Source organism: Eurypyga helias, unplaced genomic scaffold, assembly GCF_000690775.1.
Source record: "Eurypyga helias isolate BGI_N326 unplaced genomic scaffold, ASM69077v1 scaffold5376, whole genome shotgun sequence".
Lineage (NCBI taxonomy): Eukaryota > Metazoa > Chordata > Aves > Eurypygiformes > Eurypygidae > Eurypyga > Eurypyga helias.
In genome coordinates, this window is record NW_010255888.1 from 32303 (window position 1) to 48745 (window position 16443).

Sequence of the window (16443 nt, forward strand, 5' to 3'; positions counted from 1 at the left end):
TTTCTCCAGTGATGCTAGGATAACCCATCTTCAGCGTTTACTGTGCGCACTGTACTGAAGAACAGCCGTCTCGCGCTGTTGGAGATGATGGCATCTGGGAGTATTAATTAGCGCAACGTTCTGTGGAACATAATTGGACAGAGTGTCCACTCTCAGACTTAGTGTACCTTTTAGTATCCACTTGGGATTTAACTACCTGGAGATTACCCCTGCACTAAGTACCAGGGTAATGATCCTGTATTCCAGCAAGAATGCTCTGAGTACAATGCTGACTGTATATTTTTCCAATTTTTACTCATTTTTAATTCTACATATTGAGAAATAGGTAGAATATTTTTTTGCGTATCCTGCACAAAAATATATTTTGTACTTTTAGAAAAAAACTGCAACCAATTGCTTTCTTTAGAGGATCAAACATACAGCCAGTGAGTTATTTTATGTCTTCTGTAACTGGATTTCAGATCTGATGAAAATGTTCAGTGACATATTTTTCCAATGCTGTATCTTTGACTTACAGTTAGTCTGCTCTCTGCTGCACCTCGCCAGCACATGGTAATTGAAATGGAAGACACGCAGCCACTGCTAGCCGCTCAGGTAATATTTGAAATCTGATGCTTGACTTTCTTCTTCAGATCTGTGATTTCTGAGAAACTCTCTAGACAGCAAAATTGTCAGAAACATATGGAACCTTCTGGAAAGACAGATGGAACAAAGTTATTTTGTGACAGGAAAGCAAAGGAAATATGTTAATCATTTTAACCTTTATTTTCATATGGTAAACATCAAACTATAGCTTTTGTGCATGCTGAAGTTCACCCCAGTAGCTTAAGAATGAATTCACTTGTTCAGTAGCTACGGAAAGCGTGACAGAACATTACCCAGGTGTCCACTGGTGATGGTCAGAGCAGCCTAATCTTGTACGGACTGAGCAACTCCAGATAAACAAGCTAGAAGTAGGTGTATGCTGTGGTGGTGTAGAATCAAGGCCGTGGTAACACAGACCTTCAGACGTTCATTCTATCACAGTTGTGCCTTTGCCTCTCTTACCATGAAGTCATCCAAAACCGATGCCACCGAGTCATTTTTTTCTGCACTAACACTTCTTTCCTTTTCTATTGTGCCTTGTGAGTCTCTCTACTGCTCTGATTCTTTCAGGACCACCACAATACAATTTTACTTTCCAGGTAAAAAATAATTCAGCTTGCAAAATTTTACTCTTGAGTTGAAAGATGAGTGAAAACAAATTCCAGACAGTACATTTTCAAGGAAAAATTTTCAGTTACTTAAGGACTGCAAAATGTTCCCCTTACCTAGAAGGTGTTTTCATAAATTTCTGATGGCCTTTTATTTTAAAGGAAGTACAAAAGTTATGCCCTTTATAGTAATTTTGCAGGCTCTTAATCCAGTGGAGAATTCTTTATTTTGTTACAGAGGTCACAAAGTAAATACCACTGAATTTAAACTTTCCAACTCTTACTGCTATTTGAGTATGTTGTTGATTGCATTGTTCTTCTTTCATGTCTCTTTCTGTATCTTAATGTCATGGTATTCAGACTCTAATTTAAGTATCTCATAGACCATGTTCTTGTATTTACTGTCATCATACGTGTGAATTGTTTTTAATATCTAATTTAGAACAGTCTCTAACTTTTGTCTGAATTAGGCCTTCTAATATAAACGCTTTATAGCTGGTACAGAGAAAATTTAAGAAAAGAGATTTAAAAAAATCAAGAAAACCTAGCACTTTGACCTTACTGGCAAAATTGATTGAATCTGCGTAGTTGATTTCAATGATAAGAGGGAAAATTTTTACTGCTACATCAGGTGAAACAATTTCTTTTCAAGTTTGGCACCAGGTGAGCCACACATAACACTGGATACAGTGGTAGTATCCACATGGGAGAGGAAAAACTATTCAAATGCAAATGAGTACAACTGTAGAAAGTGTCAGTGATATGCAGATAATGCCCTGATGATACCAAATGCATAAATTTCCTCAATTACGTTCCGATTTCCAGTGCTTAAGCAGTATGTCAACAGCACTCGGCAAAATGGCTTCTCCAACAACAGTGCATGTACGTATGTACGGAGCTAATGCGTGGAGACGACCAGACAGGGTCGGTGGGGGAAGAATGTTAACGTGATGTGGTCACGAGGCTGTACTGCTCTTGGCAATTAATCCATAGAGAGATTTTGGAGGAGATGACATTCATAAGTCTAGTATGATTAGTTACAAATATTAAGGCATCCCTCTTCTGAAAGTCTTACTATTTGTGTACAGTATCTATGAACTACTAAAAACTTCCTTTGTGTGTCAGCTTATTTGGAATCTATGTACCAAAAGCACCAAAATTAACAGCAATTACTTAATCACACTATTAATATTTAAACTTTGTTTAAAAGTCTGCTTTCTGGAGAAGAAAATAAACCTACAGTAAATGAAGGTCTCTAACTATCCTAGGGATCCACTGTATCTCTTTAGGTATTGTCCATAATTCCGGGGTGTTCAAAAAGCTAATACTTCAGTGTTAGTGCCTTGAAAACTTCATATATAACAATCTACAGTGAAATGGTCGAGTACGTTAAAAAGAAAGGACAGCAACCGTTACGTGACCTTTACCATGTGAAAATTTCACTCCAAAATCTCAAATTGATCATCAAGCACTTTATTCTGTGTTTTAGCATTCTGTGAGCACATCCTGCTTACCAGTTTTAGTAACAATAATATCCAAATATTGAAGACTCATTATTTGCTTTGCGAATTTTAAAGAAGGTCATAAGTTTGTGATTTTTTTAACCTCTTCTTCCCAAAGCTACCAAGTGCATTATTTTGAAGAGACATCTGAAGCTACGTCAAGGGAAAAAAAAAAACCAAAACAAAACAAACCACCCAAACCCACAAACCTTAATTTGAACTTTTCCAACATTATGCTTTGAGGAAAGATTCAGAGTTCCACACAATATATTTTGTGAAACGGCTTTAAATTGGGAGTTTAAATTATTATTGCATGATTGTGCAAGCTACCCTTGCTATTGCCAGCATTACAAGCTGGTGTTTAAACGGTCACATTTAAATCCGGCAAGGCCTTCAAAGTTACCTCATGAATTCTGCTTCTAAGTTTTGCAACTCACCAATGATACAATTTCTGAGAATAACTCACTCCAACTGCCTTTAGAAAGTCTGACAGTTCCATGCAAATCTGAAAGAATTCTGCTGTATTTCTGATTTGAAGTTAGACAAGACTGCTAAAATACAGTAGACCTGAACATGCCAGCGAGATGATTACTTGCAAAGTAGAAATGGGAGTAAATGAGTGTGATATACCAGTGGTGTCCTGACCTAGTGATGCATTTGGCTTGTATTCATAACACGGTTTGCTATTTCTTCTGCTTTGCACAAAAATTTATGGATTATGCCTTTAAATTAAAACACAAGCTATGATAAATAAACACAAATCACACATGGTAATTTTGGCTTCCAAATGGGCTGCATGATGCTTGCTCTGAATGGGTCATAATTAATGGTATCTGTGATTCAACAGGTGAAGCATTTTGGATTGTGCAGGTTTTTATTGCACTTATACAGATAAATCTATAGGCACATGTACTAGTGTTACTTTACTTTATAAGTCTTCACGTTTTTTTCAGACTCCTGAAAATCCATAGCCTGCAAAAAATTGAAAAACAGTAGTAGAAGGAGAAGGGAAACAGCTGTTGAACATTAGCAAATTGTTTTGTAAATAAGTAAATATTCAAAAAGGAGGAAAAAAATCACTTGGATTTTATGTATGCGAAAGTTGTTTGGAAAAGAATCTCTGAATAGATTCAGTTTTGTAATGCAATTAAAAACATTTTACATCTGAAATCACTCAGATCCAGTGCTCTGTGCATCCACAGATGAAAGCAGGGAACGATGCTACTGTGGAAATCAAGAGATAGACCCTAGAGTGCAATACTGCAATGATGCAATAAGAAAACCAAGTTTCTCTCAGGTTTGCTTTATGTGAAGAACAAAGCACAGGGTGATAATGTCTTACAGTCCTGAAAACTTGCTTTTTAACTGTTTTTATGTGTATGCTCCAGCATAATATCTAGGACATACTGCCAGCAGCAACAACAAAAAATGAAATACATGGTGTCTGAATATTCTTTACAAGTATTTATAAATTAATTATGTTAGTAACTTACTTTACCTACACACTAGATACAAAACTCTGAACTTTTAAACCCTATTTAAATGTATAAAGTTCTACAAATCATATCCTTACCATTGTTTTTATTTTTCTCTTTTTTAATGAACTGGTCCTCGTGAGCAGCTTACGGAAAAGGTAATGTATACTATTTTTAAAAATCTACACATTGTTTTCTTGTAAATGAGATCTTCAATTGAAAATCCGTATTTCAATACTGCCTCCTAAATTAACATTTTAAGCATGTGGATGAGAACAGCAGTCTCTGAAAATGTTAGATGTAAAACCTGCAATCAATTTGTAAAATGGTAAATTTAGGAAAAATATGCAGGACTGAAATAATAACCCCTAGGTATTAAAAAAACCCAAACACTCACATTTGATGGTCTGTATAATACTTCAAGACTCTCTTTAAATCCAAACACTCAGAGTTTTTTCAAATTTGCACAGTGAATGAATACTGTCCATTCTGTTCATTCCCAGAATGAGTAGTATTAACGAGCAATTAAAATATGATTTCAAAGGCAAATAATTATATTATGAGGCCCCTATGGACAGAAAAAAACACTCTGTTGAAGAAAGTGATTATCAGACTTAAATAAATAAAAATATAAAAAACCCCACAGAAATTCTGTCTCAGTGGAATGTACAGATTGCTGGCATCTAGGGTTTCATGAGAGTCATTGAAGTATTATTTTTAAGAGCTGCTTCTTTTCCGCTGCATTTGGTAAACATTAAGGTAAGTCTCCAACTACAAGATTCTGTCACGACACAGGCAATCCCCACTGGTTTTAACGGAATGATGTGTGCTGAGAGCAGTTACTGGTCTGTCCCAGTGTTGTTGTACGACGACGGTTTTGAAATAAATGAGAATGCTGAAAGCATTTATCCCTCAGGAAAAAGTTTTCAGCATTCTGTAATTACATGACTGTAGTTTTTACAGTCATGTAATTCCTATGATGAACACCAGGTATGATGTTGGTTGCCCTTAACAGCTGAAACAGTGACTGCACTGCCTAGGCGTGCCCTCACTTCCTCTGACCTAAGGAATCTACAACTCTGGTAGCTAGGCTGGCCTGCACTGCTGGAAGAGGGACGAGAGAAATGCACACACCTCCAGAAATCAGTCCCTTGAGATAGGCATCTAGATACCAGTAATTAATTGCTTGCTTGGAGACGGCTGGCTCTTGACTATCGATGCAGCTGGATTATGTAGGTACCTAAACCTGAGTAAGAGAAATTCCATCTTTTTAGCCTTGATATTTACATTCTAATTCTCTTTCAGCTGAACCTTTAATATTATTTAACTGATTATAAGTTTTAGAGTATATTATCTTTTAGTATGCATAATTGTTCATTGTTTCAGCTGTACAACATGATATAAAAGAGGATTTATCTCCCAATAAAATACTTCTTTATTTGCTTTTCTTTAAGGAGGAAGAAATCGTTGACTGGTGGAGCAAATTTTATGCTTCAGTTGGAGAACATGAAAAATGTGGACAGTATATTAAAAAAGGATATGACACTTTGAAGGTATTGCTCAAGATAAAATAAACTAACATATCTCAGTGTTTATGGGCCTAAAACCTGGTCAGAGCTATGCCCTTTAATTTTCTTTCTTTTTTTTTTTTTTAATGATCTTTTAAATTTAACAGTACATGTAAAGGTACGTTACTGATTCATGTGGTGAAATGAAGGTTTTAAGAAGATACTGTGCTTATTAAGAGATGTATTAAGAGTTTAATCTAACCTTCAGTCACATTTTAGTCCTGATTTCTTTGGGTGCCAGGCAGGCCTAAATAAACATACACACTGAGAAAGTATGAACACAGAGGACCAGTGCTTTTACTGTCTGTTGATTGAGTGTGGAAGCCAGACCACTTGCTTTCTCATCTAATGCACCTAGCAAAGAAAGTGAAGATAAGCTTGTGAAATGGTACTTACTCTGTTTTCATCAAGGCCTACATGAAGCCTGATGGTATGTTCTCTAAACATTGTATTTGCATCCACTTCAGTGTAAAACCAGAAATTGTTCCAGATGTTTGGTTTCTTATGTTATTTCCTCAAACATACAGTACACTTTGCAATGCCAGCATGGAGGAGCTGTTATGTATGATAATTTCTAAACATTTCTTTCATTTTCCTTTTTTTTTTTTTTTAAGGTGTATGACTGTGAATTGGAAAAAGTACCTGAATTTAATAGCTTAACAGACTTCTGCGATACATTTAAACTATACAGGGGCAAATCTGAGGACAGCGATGATCCATCAGTGGTTGGGGAATTCAAGGTATATTTCAAATAATGAGCAACAACCAAAGGCTGGATGCAGTCTTTTTTGTGTAGGTGGTTATCATTTCAGTAAGTACACACACAAGCATTTCAGCTCGATAGTGGATGCATGCGTTTATAGGGGCAGCAGGTGCTCCTAAATTCTTAGGTTCAGGACTTTTTTCCCCACTAAATGTGATATGTGTTAATGAAATATCATTCCTGATCTTCCCTGGTACCTGTGGAACAGCACATTCCCTGATAACCTCTCGGACAGGGCTGAAGTTTCACCTGCTAACCAAAACCCACTGAAGTAAAACAAAAGAATTCTATCTGACTGTGGCTCAGGCTATGTTTTGCTATTCCTATATAAAACAGGCTGTGTATGTGTAGGATAAGTAAGAAAAAGCCAAACCTAGCAGAGGGACTTTTCTATGTTTATATTGACTGAGTCTTTGTAATTTTTTTACAGGGATCCTTTAAAATCTATGCGTTACCTGATGATCCCACTATTCCGGCTCCTCCTCGCCAGTTCCGTGAGCTACCAGACAGTGGGCCTCAGGAGTGTATTGTGCGGATATACGTTGTTCGAGCTTTGCAGCTTCAACCCCAGGATAACAATGGGCTGGTGAGACTTCTTGCTTTTGGAATGTCTGAGAGTTAACTCTGCTGTAGTATGTTGCAAATAAAGTTAGCCTGACTGTTCCTTAACAATATTCTTTTTTCTTATTTTACATAGTGTGATCCGTATATAAAAATATCCCTAAGTAAAAAAGTAATTGAAGACAGAGATAATTATGTGCCGAATACTCTCAATCCAATTTTTGGCAGGTAACAAAATTTTTGTGTTTGCAATTTAATGTATTTTAGATATTTTTAGATAAAGCATTATTTGAAATATCCAATGCTCTATTCATAGTTATATACTGACAATTAATTGTGAGGAATGTTTCATAAGGCATTTCCCTTTGAAATCGTTGGGCAACACAGGGGTTTTGGCTAGTCTACAGAGTTTCTGTATCACGTTGCTAACTTGCACAAGGCCAATCAATGTACCTTAAAACCACCCAGCGTTACACATACAACTATAACAAAATATGCTTATGGACTAGGGAAAAAATTTTGACTCTGAAAACTACTTGGATGTCACAATGAGTAATTGGCTTAACGTGTATTTCCAGGACACTGGCCTTTCCTTCAAAGGCGAATGATATCTTTGAAGTGTAGGAATAGAAAAATGCTAATTTGGAATGGAGAGGTTACATCATCTTTATAACTACTAATGAAATTCTGGGTCTGGCTTGGTGTCCAGAGTTAGAGGAGGATTTTGATAAATTGGAAAGCTAGGAGAAGTGGAGTAGAAGAATTATAAAGATTTTGGAAAGCATACTTTGCAATGATAGCAAATAGACAGCAAAGAGACTTGATTACAGGTACAAAGAACCTTCAATTTCTAGAATGAGCCTGGAAGTCAAAGCTAAAAAGTTAGACTAGAAACAAAACAAAACAATAGAAGATGGAGAGAGTAATTAACCATGGAATACGTTATGTCAAGGGTAAGTGCTTCAGCAGAGTAGAAACCATAAGGCTGCATAACTTGAAAGTAAATTCAGGGAATTAATTTGAGAAAACACTACAGTCTGTTATGTGTAGGACAGCTAGATGACAGAATAGTCCCTTCTAGTCACAGAAGCTAAACATTTGGACCATATTTTTAAGGCTCCAACTGTGCTTGTATTGTAGTAAAAAGAAAAATAAAAGTTTCCAATCATACAGAAACTGGATTGAACAGCCATCCTTTTTACAGAGTGGCTGGCAGAGCCATGCCGGTTTCTTTCTCAGTCCCAACTCAAGCTGCCACAAAGAAAGCATCTCAGTAATAGGTGGACAAGCTGGATCGATGGGCTGAGGCCAATTGTATGAGGTTTGACAAGGCAAAGTGCCGAGTCCTGCACTTGGCTCAGCAACCCCCTGCAACGCTACAGGCGTGGGAAAAATCTCTTCCCTGAAAGGCTTGTCAGGCACTGGAACTGGCTGCCCAGGGAGGTGGTTGAGTCACCCTTCCTGGGGGTATTTAAGTGTAGATGAGGCACTCAGGAACATGGTTTACTGGTAGATTTGGCAGTGTTCGGTTAGATTGGACTTGATATCCAACCTAAAAGATTCTATGATTCTAATACATTGTGCAGAAAAGAAGGATGTAATATCCGTAGGAGTACAAACCAAATTATTAATAATTGCAAATAGAAATTGGAACAAAAGTGGTAACTACTGCTAGATTTTTCAGCATTGGAAGCACCCCTTTAATATGTTGTAAAGGCTTTTGCTCAAAAATAAACCAAGAAGTGGGGGTTTTAAAGGTTTTTTTTTAAGTTTAAATATAAAAAGTATTGCTAAAAAGAACGATAGCATTATTTGGACTTTTTTATGTTTAGAATGTATGAACTCAGCTGCTTCTTGCCTCAAGAAAAGGATCTGAAAATTTCAGTCTATGACTATGACACATTGACTCGTGATGAAAAAGTGGGTGAAACCATAATTGACCTTGAGAACAGATTCCTTTCTCGTTATGGATCTCACTGTGGCATCCCACAGCAGTATTGCATGTAAGTAATTTTGACTGTTGAAGTTTTTTATCTGTAAGATCTAGTACCCAGCCTCTGTAAAAAAAATCTGGGCTTCCTTCATCTTAATTATATGGTTAAAGCCCAGTGCTGTGGCTTTTCATGGGTGTTTGTTGTGCTCACTCTACCACCTGAATTCCGAGTTAAGCTGCAAAGTCTTCAGAAGGGCCTTGACTGAAAACCATGTCAAATAGTTTAATTTTCTCTTTATATGGTAACGTGTGTTATTTCTGTACAGAGAACACACATTGAAGACAATTTTCTGACCTATTCATGGAAATAACCATGAAAGCATCTGTTAGTGTAAATTATTTTGATATGCAAAGAAAAAAGCACTCGATCTTGGAGGGTAATTGAGCTGGTACAAAATTCTGTCACTGTATCAAACTCCAGTGGCCTCACTCGAGGCCGTTACAGCGCTGCCCTTTCTGCATTAGTTTAATCAATACAGTTTAAATGATGTGTAAGTGTGTGGAATGGTGAATAACTTCAGGATGTGTTTCTGTTGCTTTCCTAAAAGTTCAGGTGTGAATACCTGGCGTGATCAACTAAAACCAACCCAGTTATTGCAAAATGTAGCCAGGTTTAAAGGCTATGCTCCTCCTGTCCTCTCTGAGAATGGAAGAAAGATTAACTATGGGGGACGAGACTATACTTTGGACGAAGCGGGTGAGCTTGTTCACTTAATTCATATTTCTGTCAAAAATCCATACTGATACAAACATTAAACTTCTCAGTTATTTATGGAAAATTGGAAAAAAGTTGACTTTTTGGTAAAGTTAAGCACAGTTTTCTGCTCTATTTTAAATATCTGGGTTTAAATTTTTTTAAAGTTCAAATGCAAATTCTGGTTCATGGGCCCCTGTGGTTTTTTCCATTTCTTTTCTTTCAGAAGCTAACAAAATTTTGCATCAACATCTTGGTCCGGGTGAAGAGCGGCTAGCCCTTCATATCCTCAGAACCCAGGGTTTGGTACCCGAACACGTGGAGACAAGGACCTTATACAGCACCTTCCAGCCCAACATCTCCCAGGTACTATTAACCAGTTTACTCCTGGTTTCTCGAATGCAGCAATGGAGCATTGCTGCATTTGTATCATGTTGTCAGTAGCGCGGTATCCCTCAGGGGAAAGAGGGCTACAGATTAGTATTACTTGACTGAGGAACTAACGCAGGTTAGTCTAGAAACATAACAAAATGCAGTTATGCTTTGATGTTAAGACCCATAAATGACTCCTTAAACACTGACAGAGTGGAAATGGGGAAAGATCATCTGCACTGGGTAGGCACCAGCTGCCAACTGTCAGGAACTTACATGTATGACGCTGTGCTCAATACCACTTCTGAGAGAACAGAACCTTGGATCTAAAGAATGAGAACTGCCATGGCACCTAACATGCACTGAATTCACTAGAAATTAATGTCCCTACCATCTTCTGAATCCTTGGCATTGTTCCATTTAAAGAAGCTTATATAACATGAAGAATTGCCTTGCTCCCATCTGAAGTCTGTAGAAGTTCTATCAGTAACATGAGTGAGCTCCACTCTGTGGCTAAAATTAGAACTAACCATGTCAATAAGCAGTTCCATGGAATTACTGTGACAAACCTGTATGCAACAAACAATGCCTCATCCGTCTTCTCCACTGCTACAGGGAAAGCTTCAGATGTGGGTTGATGTTTTCCCCAAAAGCTTAGGACCTCCAGGCCCTCCCTTCGACATCACTCCCCGAAAAGCCAAGAAGTGAGTATCCATGTATACCACACGCCATGTGGCAGCCCTGGCAAGGGCGAGTCAGTTCTTTCCTCAATCGTCTTCTCTCCCTTAGGTATGTCTTGCGGGTGATAGTCTGGAACACCAAAGATGTCCTTCTGGATGAAAAGAGCATCACAGGGGAAGAAATGAGTGACATTTACGTGAAGGGGTAGGAGCATCCTATCATATAACAGAACTGACTGACATCCAGGATGTCCTGGGAATGCCTAGACCATGGGTTCCAAAGATGATGTGGTTCAGGCCAAGTCAGTGCACACCACAGCCTCTGAAATAGCGCTAACCTCAGGGAAGTACAGAAGTATTATGACATAAAGCATGACCAGCTGTTGTGCAGTGAAAGATCCCAAAGTACATCTCTTAAGGCAGGAAGCAATTGAAAAGATAATGGGTTAGTTTTGGTGCTGCGTAACCTGGATTCTTCCTTTTTGCATTTCCTAGCCTTAATGTAAAAAAAAATAATGGAAATCAGAGGAATATACTACTAGGCTATTGATCTATTTCTCCTAAAAAAGAAATTACACCACCCCCCCCGCAACAACTCACCACTGATACAGAGATTCAGGTGATCAGAAATTCAGTTCAGATGTTCCCATTTACAGTGCCAAATTGGATCCAAACTGTGAAAGGTGGTGAAAGGGGCCCCAGCCCTCGACGAGCATCTCTTACAGCCTGTTTGCAACCAGCCAATGACACGGTTACAGTGCGAAGAGGCAGCAGTGTAGTCCCACTGCAAACACCAGTCTCTGTTTTCAGATGGATGCCCGGTAATGAAGAAAATAAGCAGAAAACCGATGTTCACTACCGCTCATTGGATGGTGAAGGGAACTTTAACTGGAGATTTGTTTTTCCTTTTGACTACCTCCCAGCAGAGCAACTCTGTGTAGTTTCCAAAAAGGTAAGTGTTTCTAAAGATTTCAGTGCTTAGAATACAGATTGTAATTAGTCTGATGAATTTGGTACCTACGTACTGAAAGAGGCAGTTTGGCTCAGCTCTGCATACTTTTCTCAAACTGCTGTTGCGAACAGATTCACTTTTGCCTTTGAGCCAGGAAGGACACACTGACAACCACAGCAGTCTCCTCATAGCATGGGCAAGATTAGATCATTAATGCTTCCACCAACCCCCAACTTCACAAACACTCACAGACCACAGCCTTGAATTTTCGTAAGTAATTGTAAAATGGGTGCTTGGGTTTTGTTTTTTAAAAATTTAGGAACATTTCTGGAGTCTTGACAAGACAGAATTCAGAATACCACCGAAACTGATCGTTCAGATATGGGATAATGACAAGTTCTCCTTGGATGACTACCTGGGTAAGAATTCTAAGAAAAGTCTTATTGTTGCCTCAGAGTAAGAGATAAAAATTAACAATTTACAGTTACTGCAAAAGGAGTGTGTTTATCAAGTGAGCCACTGAGCATGCAGATACACTGCTGCTTTCCCACACAGTACAGGGTTACTTGTGCTCATGCATGAATGAGTCAATATTCACTCAGTAAAGGCCTACTTGCAGGTAAACCAAGATACTCTTCATTCAGGGAAGCCCTATCACAAAGCACACGAAATAATAATAATATGCATGAAAACTTATTTTGCCTCTATCTTTCAGTAAAATTACTTAAAACAAGAGTACTTCAATTCTAAGTGAGAGTATTGACATAAGGCTGTAATTTAGTTTAAGCAACCTACTTCACACCATTATTGGTCCCTGCTTTTTGTAGGGATGTTGCTCTGCAGAGGATTCTCTGCCCTGTATTAAGACAGCTTCAAATGCCTTACATGCCAACCATATAGACCTCAAAATCAGAAAACAAATAATTGATTTATAACCATTATTAAAGTTAGCTAAATTGTGCATTTAACTATCCAAAATTATATTAGTATTACTTTGCTGTATTTGGTTATCTTCTGTTTAGATGTGTGGGGGAAAAACCCCTCTTAAAAATCAAGTGATCTTGCGTTAAAAAAGGGGTGAACTTGCCAAGTCCAATTTATCGACACCAGCACCTTCAGCACCAGCAAGATGGGCTTAGTCACAGCCTCCTGCGTCCCACTTCCCTGCCTCACAGCATCCTTAGACAAACAAGAATGCAATGTGTATGTTGCTTGTTTTTCCTGTATAACATGTTTAGAGACAGGAAAGGCTGATGTTGAACTACTAATGCTGTAGGGTTGGTTGTGTTTATTTTTCTATCCATCTCCTAGGCTTTGTGGAGCTTGATTTACATAAAACAATCATTCCAGCAAAAGTTCCGGAGAAGTGCAATATAGACATGATTCCAGATTACAAGGCAGACAGCTCCCAGAAGGCTCCCAGGACTGCCTCCCTCTTTGAGCAGAAATCCATGAAGGGATGGTGGCCGTGTTGCGTTGAAAAGGATGGTTCCCGCATTTTAGCGGTATGACTGTTACTTCTTCACATAGCACTTAAAACACGCCCACCTTGCTTCGCAGATTATAAAGACAGACTGTAAAGACTTCCCCACTTGGCTGTTAACTTGCAGTGCATAAGCAGAGTAAATAGAATGTTCCATGCACGAGTTCAGGAGCTTTGCTCCATCAACATTGTTGTTGTTGTTCTAAGTATGAGTTTAATACTTCAATTTGTTTCTTTTGGTTTTAAGTCTGTTTAACTGACAGGACTCTGGCGCCAGGTTGAGGCACGTTATCTCACCGAAGCAGCCAGCAGTTATGTGAATGAATTCATCATGTTATTGCTTTGGAGAAACGCGAGACGTCCTAAACGCATTAAAGACTAAAGAAAACACTTCAAATGCAAAGCATTTTTGTACACAGCAAATATAATTTATGTACTGAGAACCCAGACTAGCTTTGTGATTATGAGGCAATCGAGACCTAAAGCATTTTAACCTGCTCTATGAAGAATATAAATGCATATTTATCACTTGCTAGAACATTAAACCTTTCAAGTGTGTCCACTTCTTCTTTCTAACGTTTTTTGCCTTTAAACTTTACTACTGGAATTTAGTAAATGAGGAAGAATATTCAGAAACGTCGATCAGCCACTGCAACATGAAAAAAGAGATGCTTAGTTCTTGGGTTTTTTCGAAAGAGATTAATTGGGTTTGTTTTGCTAAATTGGAAAAAACCCCAAGGTATAGCTTAAAAGAAAACTACAAGTGAGTTAGCAGAACCATTTGATGTACTGTGATTTCCCCCCCCCCCCCCCCTGATTCGGTGACACAGTCACACATGGCTGAAATAAGTAAATTTTGAGAAGGAAATAGAAAATACACAGATGCACACAAGCTGATCCCAAACCCTGCTGTATAAGTACCAAACAAGTACAACCTGTGTTGTTCCAATAAGATGCTTGTCTCATGCCATGTGTTTTCTGAAGGGTAAAGTTGAAATGACATTGGAAGTTGTCAATGAAAAAGAAGCTGAGGAAAGGCCAGCTGGTAAGGGAAGAGATGAACCCAACATGAATCCCAAACTAGATCTGCCAAAGTAAGACATTTTTCTCTCCCTAGCATGAGAAATACAGTCTCTAACTACTCTGATGTACTCGACAAAATCTGCATGCAAAGGATCTATTAGACACCGATTATCCTTTGTAAAGCTCTATTTAGAAAAGCGAGCCTTGTTTCCTTCTGCAACCTTAGGATAAAATGCAAGGTGGTATTCATGGCACAAGTTTTCTTAAACTGCTGTTTTACATTACAGAACTATGTGTTTTCTTCTGCCTCCAAACCAGAGTGTTTTAATGTGTTATGCTCTCATGCTTACGAATTCCCTGCTTTTATAATATTTGTTTTATGATTTTCTTTTTTTTTCCCTTTCAAAATGCAGCCGACCAGATACTTCCTTCCTTTGGTTTACAAATCCCTGCAAGACAATGAAATTTATTGTGTGGCGCAGGTTTAAGTGGCTCTTCGTAGGCCTTATCATCTTGCTGATTTTACTCTTGTTTGTAGCAGTACTCCTCTACTCACTGCCGGTAAGAATTTTTGGAAGTTACTCTTCTTCAGCTGTGGTATGAAACTAGCTTGTACGAGTCGCCAGCAGGATACACTCCTTGCTCAGACCAGAGACGCTATCACCTCGGGTTAGCAGGGAGATAGAAGGATGTAATCCCTAGCTATAAACAATTTCAACTGATTGTCACTGTGAGAAACAATTAAAATGTATGTCCAAACTAAGCTGTTAAGGACAGACAGAGTGATTGACTGCCTTAGAACTATTAATAACCTACACAATGAAAAACGATTAACAGACAGCCCAGAGTCTGGATTTCAGTCTATTTTAAATATTTTTACTGAAATATCTGGAATATTTTACTCATTTTTTTACTGTATTTTAACTGAAATTTACCATACCCTGAATACATTCTGATCCATTTTAATATCTTTAATGTCTTTTACAAAACTACATTGAACTGTTTGGAGTACATCGTTTTACCTCTATTGTTTCTTCCCTCCTCCCCCAACAGAACTATTTGTCAATGAAGATCGTGAAACCCATTTAAAGAAGAGATTTTACCTCACCTTTTTCCATAGTAAGGAGGTTTCGCCTCAGGCTGTGGACCAAATTCATCAAGGCTCTCCATCCTTTTTATCTGCTAGTATTTGGAACTGTAAAATAGATAAGTAAGATTTTAACTAAGGTTAGCCAAGGTTCAAAGGGTCATGACAGGTGTTACTGAAAAACAAAGGATAAACCCCCTTATGTTTCATGTACGTCTTTTTACTCCAGTAGCATCTACACATCATACAGTTCCGACTTCCTTTTTTTTTTAATCAAAATCACTCAGGAGACTGCCTGCTATTGCTATCTCTATTTACTAATGGATACTTCCTTTTAAGAATTCCTTTCCATTGGGCACACTTTGAAACTTTGCATTTAAGTTTATGAAAACCAAACACTACTTACCTATGCCAAAGTAACTCACAGGGCAATCCAAGGGGGCTCAGCCATCGTTTCTAGAAAAGTTTTCAGCATTGTGCTGCTCAGAATTCTTAGTTACTGCACTGTGGACTTGACAACGCTATGTTTGTATCTTGACAGCTGCATACGCATAGAAGTTAATAATTTACTGTTTACTTAGTATAATTTACATAAGTTTAAATAAACTCACCCACAACTACAATGCAAGTTTACAGTTTTATTTATCTTTTGCAAAACTACACTGCATTAGGTGTATAATGTCTATCAGAGGATGTAATGATACAAATCTGGAGTTTAAGGTATTTCACTGTTATTTAAGAATAAGAAAATGCTTCTGCACAAAATCCTAATTAATTTCTTCATTAATTAGCAAATTAATAAAGAAATTAAATGAGTTAAATAGTCTCACCATATTCCCTGTATGTTTTGGTTTAAGATTGTATCTAATTAAGAGGATACACAACCCAGATTCAACCCTTGCTTGAAATCTGATCTGCACATGGGAAGTATTTCATTTAGGCTCAGTCTCCTCACCCCAAGCACAGTAAAATATAATCCACACTACAAATCAGGTTATAGCTTTGGATTCCACCTCAGTTTTATGGAGGGCCAAAGCAGAAGCACCTCTCTGAACGTTCGCCAGTATTTGAAATGTAGGAAATCTGCAGCAGAACCT

At 37.9% G+C, this 16443-nt stretch overlaps 1 protein-coding gene across 1 annotated transcript in view; it reads left to right on the forward strand.

Annotated features, from left to right (window-relative positions):
* The window catches only part of MYOF (myoferlin), a gene marked incomplete at its 5' end in the record, with an annotated part of 47520 nt that extends 31989 nt beyond the window's left edge, over positions 1-15531 (forward strand). Inside the window, 17 exons of the mRNA XM_010153453.1 lie at positions 518-594; positions 4317-4328; positions 5625-5723; positions 6353-6478; positions 6932-7087; positions 7199-7290; positions 8895-9065; positions 9604-9752; positions 9976-10115; positions 10737-10825; positions 10911-11006; positions 11612-11753; positions 12073-12172; positions 13065-13258; positions 14221-14330; positions 14673-14820; positions 15313-15531. Of these exons, the coding sequence (XP_010151755.1) occupies positions 518-594; positions 4317-4328; positions 5625-5723; positions 6353-6478; positions 6932-7087; positions 7199-7290; positions 8895-9065; positions 9604-9752; positions 9976-10115; positions 10737-10825; positions 10911-11006; positions 11612-11753; positions 12073-12172; positions 13065-13258; positions 14221-14330; positions 14673-14820; positions 15313-15348 (1937 nt within the window). The remainder of the gene's footprint in view (positions 1-517; positions 595-4316; positions 4329-5624; positions 5724-6352; positions 6479-6931; positions 7088-7198; positions 7291-8894; positions 9066-9603; positions 9753-9975; positions 10116-10736; positions 10826-10910; positions 11007-11611; positions 11754-12072; positions 12173-13064; positions 13259-14220; positions 14331-14672; positions 14821-15312) is intronic.
* Positions 15532-16443: the final 912 nt, after the last annotated feature.